Source organism: Hippopotamus amphibius, chromosome 14 (genome assembly GCF_030028045.1).
Source record: "Hippopotamus amphibius kiboko isolate mHipAmp2 chromosome 14, mHipAmp2.hap2, whole genome shotgun sequence".
Lineage (NCBI taxonomy): Eukaryota > Metazoa > Chordata > Mammalia > Artiodactyla > Hippopotamidae > Hippopotamus > Hippopotamus amphibius.
In genome coordinates, this window is record NC_080199.1 from 69,339,099 (window position 1) to 69,353,568 (window position 14,470).

Consider the following 14,470-nt stretch of genomic DNA (forward strand, 5'->3'; position numbering starts at 1 on the left):
TCCATCAACAGATGAATGGATAAAAAAGATGTGGTACATATATACAATGGAATATTACTCAGCTGTAAAAAGGAATGAATCTGGGACATTTGTAGAGACATGGATGGACCTAGAGACTGTCATACAGAGTGAAGAGAGTCAGAAAGAGAAAAACAAATATTGTATATTAACACATATATATGTGGACTATAGAAAAATGGTACAAATCAACCAGTTTGCAAGGCAGAAATAGAGACACAGATGTAGAGAACAAATGTATGGACACCAAGTTGGGAAAGCAGGGAGGGTTGCGGGGGAATGAGTTGGGAGATTGGGATACCAAATTGTACACTCTATAAATATATGCAGTTTATTGTATGTTAACTGTATCTCAATAAAAGTTCTTTAAAAAAAAAAGAAAAATAAATAAAATAAAAAAGAACCTATGTGAGTTTTAAAAGGAGGGGAGAGAAATAAACAAGGAGGCGTAAATAAGGAAAGATGAACTTATATGTAAATACTTAATGAAAGGATAGGATTTAAAATGAGCCATGAAGTTTGACTGGACTTGGCTAGAGACACACATAGGAAATTAACCCTGGCCCCCATCATAATAAAATAGGATGGAGGGTTCAGAGCCAGATATGGACATGAAATTCAATGTATATTTAACCCTTATAGCACATCTCAATTCACACTAGCTCAACAGCCAAATGTGACCAGTGGCTATTATGCTGGACAGGGTTGGGAAACAACAACGAAGTAAATCATGGAGGTAACTTGATAAATAAGCTATTTATGGACACAGATCTGAGTCCAGTATTATACATTTAAAGTTTATTTTATAAATGGTTTTATCTCGTAATTGATGGGTCACAGAAAGACTTTAGGCTTAAGTAGGAGCTACTGGAACTTCCTCTCTGACCTGCTGACTTCCCGGCCTCGTCATGCATAAATCATTTTGGATTAGTAGCCTCCACTTCTGAGACAGGAATAGTAGTTGTTTATTTCTTGAAAATGGTAAACTATTAACCCCACTGTTACATGTAACTGCCACTGCAGGCATTCAGGGGGTCATAAAAGAGTTTGGACAAGCTCTGCTACTTTTCTGACACTTGGTTTCTTTATCTGTGAAAAGAGTGTTTGAATAAGATGATATTTAACATACTATCCACGCAGAAGATTCTATGAGATACTTAAATATTTTAAAGTTACCACCACTTTGTAAAAAAAATTGTCCTGTAATGTTATACTCTCACAGAAAAAGATAAAGTAACTAAAAAATATACATTAAAAAAATCAGTTCATTATTTCCACGGGAAACAGCTCTTCAGATGACAAGATCCCATACTGACTGCCTCCGTCTACGGTAAGTGTTGAATTGAATTACAGGAATAGTATGTAAAAAGAAACAGTAAATCCAAAAGTAAAATTAATATTATAATATTTAATAAAGCACTGAATGAATAATCATATATTGTTGCTCAGATCTACAAGTATATTAAATAGAAACATCTAGTTTTGCCTTTAGGAGACATATTGTACAATCTAATTCTTAAGTGTATTAGGAAGTGCTACAAATCATTAAGAAAACAGAATTATCCATAATTTGGAGATGGAGTAACAAAGTGAAAATAAAGCAAATAAAATGTAAGATACAAATTTTACAAATACTGTAATTCTCAAAAAAAAAACTTGTATAAAGCATAGCTTTGAATGATTTCAAAGAGGAGTTCATTAAAGCCAACTCATTTCATTATATGATCTATAAGAATAAATTCACCTCAGAAAACTAGGAGATAGGGATTTTTTTCAATTATATTTTTTTGGTTTTTAGAATAATTCAAATAGGTTTTCATATCTTCAAAACTTAGGCAATGTTGTCTGACATATCCTGCTAAAAACTCTAACTTACTTATTAAGTCCTGTAATATTTATTGTCTATTTTATCATTGGCATCTTGTCAGATTTAGAATTTTAAAGACCACAGTGACATAATCTTTATAATAACTGGACTTCCAAACACTGTGCGAAAACCACATATTCTAAAATATCATTAATCAATAGAGTAGGTTTGACATAGTTCTTTATTATTTCTGCACTTGATTTTATACCCTTTTATAGTCATAGTGATATATGTTCTGATACATTGCTTGGAGTTAAGGTAATTTCCTCAAACCAAAAAAGGAAATGAAGATAAAATAAACATTCAAACTGCAGATTATCAACCGACTGATTCTTGCTGTGGGTACAGGCCTTGGTTGATGTTCACATGGTAAATCAAACAAGTTGAGTTTTTCTTTCTTTAGTTAAATTTCACTTACTATTTGATGAGACTTTAAGTTCAAACCTGTCACTTGACTTTAAAATTTTTTTGGGGGGGAGGGCATGTCATTAGGAATGAGATTTAATTTTTTTACAACCAGATGTCACTCTCCAAAATGATGCAGTCTTCAAACTCTGGTGATCTAGAATTAGTTGGCCACCATCCTGTCACTGATAATACAATTTGGTTTGTTAGTGGTATTAAACCTTCTGTTGAAGTCACTTTCTACTTTTTTGTGGAGTCAACAGCGCTAACCAATCACATTGTAACCATCTTTCTTTTTTGACCTTTTGTATACTTACATAAACTTTTTAGAGTATCATAATTAACTCAGGGCCCTTCATTCCAACTAATCATGAATATTTTCCTACTTTAAAAGCCTGTGTTATTGCCAAATTGGTCAGATGGAGGCCCTGAAAGTTAGCTCCTTCATTATTTCCAAATCTCTGCAACATTTAATATCCAGTATCCAATGTCAGAAGATCCAAACTTTTCCTGACTTTCTTCACCTAAGTCATGGAATCGAAGATAAAATCGGCACTAAGAGAGTGCCTGCAAATATAGATGGTAGTAAAGATGCTGCTGCACTTGCTGCTGAGCCACTTTTCAGGAAGACAAGTGGGATTACATATGTGTGTATATACACACGGGACATTTTCTTATTTTAAGGTTAGAAGCACATGATGATCTTTCAAATTCAACATATAATATTATGCAGCACTTTTACTTTAATACAAGGTTTCATTGACTACAGAGACTTTCTATTCTATTGAAACAAGCAGAGGGTCAGAAATCTGTGGAGGAAAGAGAATGATTAAAAAACATATATATAGGCATCACTTACCAGAGCAATTTGTAGATAAGAAGGTCTAAGTAAAAATACAAGTTTATTGGTATTTGACACTAGCATTCGGAACCCTAATCTGATATTGTAGCAAGGTTTTGACTCAGAGGAGGACTTTAATGCTGTCAACTGAAGGTAGATTCTGATATTTTTTGCCTTATGCACATGTACTATGAGAAATGCCTATTTTATGACCATTTATTAGTGGTATGACAAAAAATTATTTAACCTTTGAGTCTCAGTTTGTTTTAAAAAGCCAATAAAAATACTAGCTTCATAGCAATGTTGTAGAGATTTGAGATAATGTATGTAAAGTACTCACCAAGGGGATTATCATAGGAAGTACTCAAAAAGGGCAGTTACTATCATTACGGAAATATAATAACATCAGAATCAAGATGCTCTGCATAGGATAGGCCTCTCTATTAGTGCTTATTCAGTTCTGTAGGCAAAATATTGGAGCAATACTAAAAAATTACTATAATTTTAAAAAAGCAGCGCTCTGGAGGGTTAATTTTACAAATCATATAATTTGAGGAATGATTGACACAAAGTTGAAATATTAAGCTTAGATGAAGAAGACAAAGTAGTCAAAAGAGTTTTCTTCATTTGTTTAAAGGGCAGCAACTCTTAAATTAACTGATGAGAATATAAACCCAGAGGTAAAAAAATTATGCCCTGTAAGCCAAATCCAGCCTACCATCTGCTTTGTAAGTACAGTTTTATTGGACAGCCACACCCATCTGATTCATATTTTCTACAGCTACTCCCAAGCCACAACTACAGAGTTGAGTAGCTGCAACACAGACCATAAAGCCCGCTGCTATAGACTGAATGCTTGTGTGCCCCCCAAATTCATATGTTGAAACCTACATTTGCTATGGCTTTTAGCATAACTAGAGTCTCCTGGTATAACAGACACAATGTTTTGCTATTTACATCTATAACAAAATAATCCACACTCCACTGTATGTTAAAGTGTGAGATATGAAGTCCACTTTTCTCTTGTTTTGACATGATAGATACGCACTGCTATTAAAAAATAGGTTGGGCAATACATGTGGTATGTGAAACACTGTCCAGTTACTGTGGTGTACCGATCAGCAGTGCGAAGTGATGAGAGCACGACAAACATTCTCTGTTGCAAGTAGTCAGCTCAGCTACTATAATGCAAAAGCAGCTACTGGCACTATGTAAGGGAGTGAGCACGGCTGTGTTCCAACAGAACTATCTATGGACACGAAATCTGAATTTCATATACGTTTTACATGTCATACATTATTTTTCTTTTGATTATTTTCAGCCATTTAAAAACATAAAAACTATCCACAGCTTGAGGCCATACAAAGACAGGTTTTATAATTTGCTAATCTTTGCACTTGAGAAAAGAAATAGGACCTCTGAAAATCAGTTGCAGGAAAGTAAAATGAAGGTTAATATAAGAGAAATTACTAATATTTTACTGGTGTTTAAAATGAGAACAGCAACTCTGGGAGGCAGAACACACATTTTACAGAAAATACTGAACCCCAGATAGTATGGCCATCTGTTAGAAATAATTAAGAAAAGGATTTCTGAACTGAAATGATGAGCTCTAAAGCTTCTCCAGATACTATTTTTACAAATAATTCTTACCTACATTTTATCCCAGTCTCAACTCTAGGTTAATGTTAGTAGCTGCTACATATTAGAGACAGAGAGACGGAAAAGGGGGAAGGGTAAGGGGAGGGAAAAAACGAATTAATAATACATAATGGGTGTGATTTATGTGAGAAAAACTCTGCAAAGCCAATCAGCTGATCCAAAGAAAAGGCCTAGGCCCAACATAAGAAGATTGGGAAATAAATGTACATGGGTGTGTTTAAAAAGAAAAAAATTTAAATGTAAGTATGTGTCCATCTTTTTTTTAAAGGATTACTGCCTTTTTAGATTAACTGACCAACTACTATTCCCATCACACAGAAGGTTCCTACTGCATACATTTAAATTATCATCACACATTTGAAAAGTTTTTACCTCATAAAGTGTGTTGTATGTGGTGACAGTCACAGTGTTTGTATGCAACATCAGCCTTTCTCCAAGAAGAGTGAAAAGACTGTGGGTATGCATAATTTCAACTTTTCTCCTGGAGAAACAGGGGGAGAAAAAACAACACTATGAAACACACTGGATTTTCTAATCACATGACTTTAGTATAAGTATTAAAACCTATAAGCAGATACAGAATTATATAAGTAATGTTTACTAACTTCCATTCACTAAAAGAAATGACAGTTTATAGCATAGCTCTCTTCTAAAATACCAAGACTACTATTTAAACACGTCTCAAAATGTCTGCGCAAACTAAAACGTTAAGTATACAAATTATAAACGTATAAATGCTGACAGTTATAATTTTCAAATTTATAAGAACTATTTAGGAGTTATTTTCGTAGGTTAAATTATTGGTTTCCCTTAACCCAGAGGCCACAAAATTTTCAAATCCTTTCTGTCCAAAGTCTAGGAAGTAATCTATGTAAAATTTAATAACAAAAGTTTTAAATTATGGTTAAAAGTGAACACAAAGCAAAATAATTTGACAGAAGTAAAGGGAACTCATTAGTGTTTCTATCTGTGGCTCATTTAACTGTTGGCTCATTTAACTGCTCCCCCACCAAATCCATACTCTGAACAGAAAGCTCTAATAAAGATCTCCTGGAACACTTAGCTCTAGCCCAGGGAATTACTACACACCTCTCAGTCATGTCACTTTCTCAGAAGTCAAGATCTGGATCTTCTTGGCTCCCAACCTTCAGTATTTCATTTCTTACCTTGACTTTCTATTGTTCCCTGTGTGGATTTGGCAGCCATCATACAAATCGACTAGGTAATCACCAAACTTTTGTTCCTTTATTCCTGAGCCCACAGCAGTATTGTAATTCTAGCCTCTCTTACAGCCATGTGTGGCCATTCTACTGAGTTCTAGCCAACGAATCTGAGCAGAAAACTTGTGGATCATTTTCAGGCCTGGACCACAGGAAGAAGCATTCATGTACTATTGCCTGCTCCTCCTCAAGGAAGCAACACGGGAGCCTTATGATGAAGACACAGGTACTAGATGAAAGAAGCAGCCTGGGTCTCTAAAGCACAGCTTGAAGAAAATCACCTGCTGAGATACCCATTTTAAGTGAATAAGAAAGAAACAACTAGTTTGGTAAGTTACTAAAATTTCATTGTTTGTCTGTTACAGGAGCTACTGCTACCTTAATTAATGCAGAAATCAAATAATGAACCATTTATCTGGGCACCACTCACCTGGAAATCCTCTCTCCTAACATCAGCCTTCAAGCTCCACACTGCGCAACAAAATAGGCAGGACAGCTATTTCCCCTCACCCAATCCTCCTCAGCCCAGAGAGGGAAACAGCATAATTACCTAAATCCAGGAGGAAGCTAGGGCAAGTGTCTAATGGTTGTGTTTGTAAAACACTTAAATAAGACTGGAAAAAGTCAAATGGTCATTAAAATATACATATATTAGGACAGATGGGTATTATGGGATTATGAAGGGGAAGGTTTTAGTTCCAACTCAAGTCACACCTAAGGAAAGGAAGCCTGACACGCCTTTGCTCCCAATCAAGGAAAAACAAACGCCAATGTATATCCCTTGATATATCTCTTTGATACATGGAGCTGGTAAAAGTCATTTAAATTAGGCTATCTGGAATTTAGAGTAATCTCTTAACTGTGACTCCACAATTTTAACTACTAAAGAAATTCATGCTCTCTTGACTATCTCCTCCAATGTAAATATTTATAAAGCAGCTTAATTCTAGCTCTTTAGGGGGACTTGAAGAATACTGTGCATACACCAGGGAAGAGATGAGTCAGCTTCTTCTTGAAGTTTCCTTGAAACAATGTTCACCAATAAATGTTCCTGCACAGCAATCAAGAGATAGCCAATAATGGTACCCATCATTTCAGGCATAAAGTGGGCATGCTGTCCCTGTACATCACATGGTTGTGTTTCCCAGAGGACCTCTAATGAAAGACCAGCGCTATGCATTGTTCAGAAAGGCTTCACTAGGGCATATATTTGAGAAACTAACATCTAGAACCAGATTAACTTTAAGACCTAAATAGACTTTAGTGCCTAGTTGCTTTCTTTACCATCTAAATTGTATAGGATTTCTGCCCACTTGTATTGAGTGCAATCTATATTTTTTTTAAACAAGTAACCTTTTAATCTCATACAAATTATACATTTATTAGCTTACTAAACATTCCATTAAAAACACATCCCAATTTCCTTCTTCACAAAACAAGTATTTTGGGGGGATGATCAAAAAATACTTCTTGTAACAAATTCAGAGAAATGTTGGAACAGGACAAAGAAAGAAGAAAACCCCGTAATTCTACAACCCAGTGATAATCATTACAAATATCAGCTGATGTTCTTTCAGACTAATTATGCTGCACATAAGTATATGATAGATATAGATAACATCAATACAATGGAAATAATTCTATATAAGATAATTTGTAGCTTGTTGCCTATAAATCAACAATATATTGTGTCTAAAATTTTCACTGCTATTAAATGTAGTTGATAACTAGAATGTAGATTAATTTATCCATTCACTACTATTGCCCATTTATGTTATTTTCTATTTTTTTTTACCATAAACAAAACTTTGTCTTTTTACATAAATCCTTTGGCATATCCATGATTATTTCCTTAGATTAAATTCTTGTAATGAAAATTACAAGGTTAAAGCTTTTACTTTTAATTTCATTTTATGAGACTTTGTAGTTTATGACTTCCAAAAATGTGTACATTCATACTCCAACATCAAGGTATAAATTACCAGCAGTTTCACAAATCCTATGTATTATAATAATTACAAAACAGTGAATTTGATATACAAAAATCAGGGCTTGGGGAGAGGAGAGAGGAAACATGGTTTTGAGTAAGACTTTTCAATTCAGAAATTAAACAGTTTTTGCTGCTAATTATTGAATAATTCACACTTTAATAATGTTCCTAATATCTAAATACACACACACACACACACACACACACCTGGGGTTTCCAGTCACCTCTTTTTTTAGGTCATTCCTTAGTATAAGGTCTACCAGACTTATCACAATACACACTCACTGTACTTATTTTTTAATCTTTCATTGACATTTTTTACTCATTTGTTCATTTGAGTTAGCTTTACAACAATTTTTGAAAATTTTTAAATAAAATTTGGAATTTTTATCCAAACTGCAATATGTTTGTAATAAGTTCAGTTCATTACAAATCTATCTTTATTTAATTGCATCTTTTTATTAAGCTATGTGGTATAGCTCTTCCTTACAGCAGCTATTAAATTCTTTCATGATTTTCAGGAAATATATTAAAATTTTACTTACATTTTCAATTTCCTTTCTAATAAACTGAAAGGAAGATCATTTTAGGCTACTATACTATATATTATTTTATAGTTAAGAATCATTAGTTATTCAAATAATGGACACTAATATACTTTTCAAACTCCTTAAATCAGGAGAATTGTAAAATTTTTTGAGGTTTTAACCTAAATTTCTTCAGACTTTTACTTTGAGGTTAAGAATGGATAAGCTATAGTAACTCAATAATAAATGCATCTATCATTGTTTATGGGAAATTATATCAAAACACAGCTATAAATCAAAGGATCATAGCACGGTTCTATTGAAATATCAGATAGTGATTACTAGTAAAGCAAAACAGAATTATGTTCTGTGAACCTGTACTTTTACCTTGTATATTAGTGATCTTATATAACTCTTTCCACTTTTATTTGATGGAAGTAGTATGTATATGTATAGAGAGAACCCCAAAAATAAGTATTTAAAATATTTATAGCAAAATGATGTTATTACCAAGGACTAGAAGTGACCATCTTGTATGTTGCCATAAAATATTTTCTTATAATTATCACAATCTGGCCCATAATTTTAAAGTCCCTCCTTCATTCCAAATCTTTCCATTTTATATTAATAAGATATGAAAAGTTTTATCCATTTTATTGATTCCTTCAAAAAAATTCACTTTGTAGTCAGTGATCCCTTCAACAGTTTTTATTTTCTTTCTTGATGTTAGTCATCTTCTTTATTAATTTGTATTTCCTAGCTTACTTTGTTGTCCTTTAATCAATGTTGTAATATGAGTATACATTCCTATAATTTTAATCTTTATACTTCAATACTGGAAGTATTTACTTCTGAGTATGTTCTTTCTATGATGCATAGATAATTTTAGAGAATTTCTTATTTTCATTTTACTATCTTCCCTTCACTAGCAGGTTTTTGGGAATGTTTCTTAATTTCTAAATAGTTGAAATTTTGTTTGCTCAACTTTTTTTAAATTTCTAATTTTATTACCTTATGGTCAGAAAATGCTGCCAGTAAGATCTCTACTGTGTCCACATTGTTTACTTTATGGCTATGGGCATGATTTTTTTATTTTAGTAAATATCCTATAGCCATAAAGTATATTTTCAAAGGCTATACGATTGAACATATATCTACTGAGTTAAATTTTATGAATATATACTCAATTTCCCTGTATATTTATGTGTTATCTATTCAATTGATCCCATTCTGAAGGAGAAATACTGTCTGAACTATTGTATCTTATCAAGTACATACAGCATCTCTAATGGTTTGTCTTACATATTTGAATGCAATATTTGATGCTTTGACACTTATGACCATAACATCATATACTTAAACTGTGCCTTTCATCAATACATGTCTTTCTATATTTTGTTTTGAACTTTTCAAGTTCAACAGATTTTGCTTTGTGCTTTCTGATCACATCTGATTTCTATAATGCCAACGCAGTTTTGCACTTTTTGTTGTTGTTGTTATCCCTTTCCTCACCCATTTATTTTTTTTAAGATCTAATTCTTTAATAAAGAAAGTAAATCATGTAATAAATACTCATGTAGCTACCATGACTACAAATTAAGAAATAAAGTATTAAAATAAGCACTTTTGGGTACCAGTCCATGAGCCAATTCTTTTCACTATGTTTTGTGCTAAACAATATCATGAATTTGATTTTATATAACCATGCATGTCTTTATACTTTTATTAGATATGTATCTATTCCTAAGCTATTTATAATTTTATTTTTTCATATTTTTGAAGTTTAGATGAATGATATCATTACTATATATCTTTCTACAACTTGCTTTATTGCTTAATGTTAGGTTTATGAACGTTAACTTCTGGTAATCCATTTTCAAAGCTGAATATATCCAATTGCACGAATATACCTAACTTCATTTCTGTTATCCTACTGATATTCTTCTTTTTTTTTTTTTTCATAGCAGCACTATTTATTTACCATAGCCAAGACACGAGAACAACCTAAATGTTCATTGACAGATGAATGGATAAAGATGATGTGGTACATATACACAATGGAATACTACTCAGCCATATAAAAGAATGAAATAATGCCATTTTCAGCTACATGGATGGACCTAGAGATTATCATACTGATGAAGTAAGTCAGAAAGAGAAAGACAAATACCATACTATATCATTTATATATGGAATCTAAAATGTGACACAAATGAACTTATCTATGAAACAGAAAGAGACTCACACACATAGAGAACAGACTTGTAGCCGCCAAGGGGGAGTGGGGAAGGGATGGATTGAGAGTTTGGGATTAACAAACACAAACTATTATATATAGAATGGATAAACAACAAGGTTCTACTGTATAGCACAGGGAACTATATTCAATATCCTATAATAAACCATAATGAAAAAAGAATATGAAAACGAATGTATGTATGTATAACTGAATCACTTTGCTGTACAGCAGAAATTAACACAACACTGTAAACCAACTATACTTCAATAAAATAAACTTTAAAAAAAAAAAGAAAAGAAATAGGAAGGTTGGGAAACACCTGGTGTACTTCGCCTCATGTCAAGGCCCTGGAATGTGCTCTCAAGCTCCACTTTCCAAGATCTTAGTATTCTTTTTATTGTAAAACAATAATAATAATAACAATAAAGCTTAAGCAGTGGTGAAGGGACCTTGAGATGAAGGCTGAACAGATAAAATAAAAGTTTAAAAAAATTAAGTGAATAAGTAAACACTACCAGAGAATGGGCAAGAAAAAAGGAGTGGAGTACAGGTTGTGAATTTTGGTCATCAGGATTCTCTCCTAGGGCATAAAGATGACTTTCCATCCAGCCAAGATTTCGAGAAGGCAAAATTTAAAACAGCAGGTTTTACCACAGTTGGGGAATAGGACTATAGCAACTTTAAAATATGGCCATTAATTCTTTGAACCTCTTCTCATTAGACAGTGGAGGCTATGTCCCCTCCCCTTGAATCTGGGCAGGCTCATGACTACTTCCTCCAATACAGTATGACGGAAACAGTGTTTGTGACTTCAAAGGCCAGGCTGTCAGAGGCCATGCTGCTCATGTCTTGTCCACTGGAACACTGGTCTCTGAGCCCTGAGTTGCCCTGTCATAGGTCCCACTACCCTGAGGCTGCCAAGCTGATGGATAGCTCCAGCTGAGCCCAGTCTTCCAAACTCTCTGCCAAGGTCAGAGAAACATGAGTGAAGCTGTCTTGGACACGACTGTCTGCCAGCTGAGCCACTATTCCCTGAGCTGTGGCTGAATCTCTGTGTAAAATCACAAGATGTAATAAAATGACTGTTGCTCTAAGTCACTAAGCTTTAGGATAGTTTATGTAGCAACTATGTAGAGAATCACAGAATTTGGAAGGGGCTTTGAAGATCGCCAAGTGAAATATTCTGCTTGCTTTTGAGGAAACAGGTCTGTACTAGTTAAGTGTCCGAGGTCACTAGTTAGAGATCAGGTTAAAACTAGAAAGCAGGTCTTTGGGCTGCCAGGTCTGTTCTTTCAAAGAGCCCACCTTGGTTTCATCACATCCTATCTCCACATTTTTATTCTGTTATTGTGGGAATTTAGAAAGCTGTACTAAGGCATATTCTTAGAAGTTGTATCTTCTGTTAAAAGTTAAGGAGAATCTGACCTATTTTCTTTCTCATACCTTTATCTTAAACATTTTCCTTGGGTGAAAGTGGGAAGAATTACTATTTGGAGAGTATGGAAGAAAACTTACAAAAAGTTGCTTTGGTAATGTGGACAGTTGCATTAGCCTCAAAAAGTATGCCTATGGTTTCACTTCTTTATTCCCATTTCACGTGAAATATCTTCAAGGTAAACCTTGGGGTTACTTTTGATAAAAGTAATTTTCACATATTGTGGTACAGGGAAGTCATTCTGGCTTATTCATGAGTTAACTTGAATTATATTTATGCTAACTTGTTCTGCCTGTTTGTGGCCTATCAAACACATTGTACATCTGCTCTAATTATAAAGAAAAGGTAGCACTGACCAGAAGTAAAGAATGTCCACGTTGAAAATAAAGATTAAATGCCCCTCTTCCTTGGACGCCAAAGCTGGTACTCCTTCCCGGATGCCAAGGCCATCCTGACACACTGTGTATGTACTCATCTGGTTTTTTGTTGAAACCTTGAAGGAAGGTCTCCCTGACTTGCTTGATGTTCTTTGTTTTGACAAGACATACAACGGTGCTGAAAACCATGCTGCTTCAGAGTAGTTCCTCAGAGTTATCTGAGAAGCTGTCTTCCAAGGCCTCAGTTTGGCTCCAATAAAAATCTTTTCTATTCCTATTACAAACTGATTATTTTCGTCAACACTTTCTCCTAGTATTCAGTATTTATACAGTCAACGTTTTGCTCCAACTTAAGATATTATCAATGGCCTTTGATTCGATCTGGTAACACAGTTCTTGACCTTTACTTCTTCTTTTCAGTTAGCTGAACTCTATGTTAAAAGTCAATACTGAGCTTCCCAAGGTTGGCCTTTTGTGTGAACGCTTTGCAGGAAGCATTTTCACATGTTCTTCAGGCTCCATGTGAACAGAAACAGTAGGATGTGGGGGTGGGGTGAGGATATATTGGTCAAAGGGTACACTTCCAGGCATAAGATGAATAAGTTTCAGGGATCAGGGGATCCGCAGTGAACCCCGCGCCTCCCTGGCCTTCCCGCGCCTGCTCGCCCGCCTAGGGCTGAGCTGGGAGGCAGCTGTTGTGGCACTAGGCAGCCGCATTGAGGCCCTGGGCCAGCGGCGCGGGTTTCGGTCTACTGATATTTTAACGTTGTTTCCAACTTTTCATTATCGGTGATGCTACACTGAGCATTTGTGCACATACATGAGAGTGTCTCGATGTCAAGGAGACAATTAATAATTAGTCATAAAGCACCTTCATCTTTTTTAAAATTGTCAAATTATTCTCCAATGTGATTGTAGCTATTAGACAACTCCACCAATGATCTGAATCTCTTATGCATATTCTTGCCAACACTTGATACTGTCAAATTTTTAAAATTTATCACCCTAGTGGGCATTAAACGTAACTTTTAAAATTTGAACTCTTGATTGCTACTGAAGTCGAGTATCCTTCCATATGCTTATTAGCCAATTCAGGTTTGCTCTTCAGTGAACTGACTTTATTTTCTTCATGCTCCTAAAGGTTTTTCTTTTCCTTATTAGTTTGTATGATTTTTCATATGGTTGGGATACAGACCTACTGTATTCCAAATAAACTGCATATATCATCTTTCACTTTAAGCCTCATCTTTTCACTTTTTTAATCGTTTTAAAACGTTTTATTTTAATGATCACATTTATTTAATGATCACATTTATTTAATGATCACGAGTTCCAGTTTCATTCTTTTGCATGTGGCTGTCCAGTTTTCCCAACATAATTTATTGAAGAGATCTTCTTCCTCATTGTATATGTTGACTCCTTTGTCATAAAGTATTGATGATATATGTATGGGTGTATCTCTGGGCTATTTTCTTCCATTGATTTATGTATCTGTTTTTATGCTAAGACCATACTGTTTTGAATACTGTAAATTTAGATTATAATCCGAAATCAGGAAGTGTGATGCCTCCACCTTTGTTCTTTCTCAAGACTGCTTTGGCTATTCAGGGTCTTTTGTGGTTCCAAACAAATTTTAGAATTATTTATTCTATTCCTATGAAAAATGCCATTGGCATTTTGATAGTGATAGCATTAAATCTGTAGATCACATTGGGTAGTATGGACATTTTAACAATATTGCTTCTTCTAATCCATGAGCATGGTATATCTTTCCATTTGTTTGTGCCTTCAATTTTTTTCATCAATGTCTTACAGCTCCCAGTATAAAGATCTTTCAACCTCCTTGGTTAAATTTATTCCTAGGTAGTGATATTTTATTCTATGAAATC

General features: G+C 34.2%; 1 protein-coding gene across 4 annotated transcripts in view; it reads right to left on the bottom strand.

The window, feature by feature from the left end:
* Positions 1 to 14,470, bottom strand: part of NBEA (neurobeachin) — a 625,442-nt gene that overhangs the window by 427,170 nt on the left and 183,802 nt on the right. For all 4 annotated transcript variants that reach the window (XM_057707391.1, XM_057707390.1, XM_057707389.1 and 1 more), the window contains exon 18: positions 5,166 to 5,274. In XM_057707391.1, the coding sequence (XP_057563374.1) occupies positions 5,166 to 5,274 (109 nt within the window). The remainder of the gene's footprint in view (positions 1 to 5,165; positions 5,275 to 14,470) is intronic.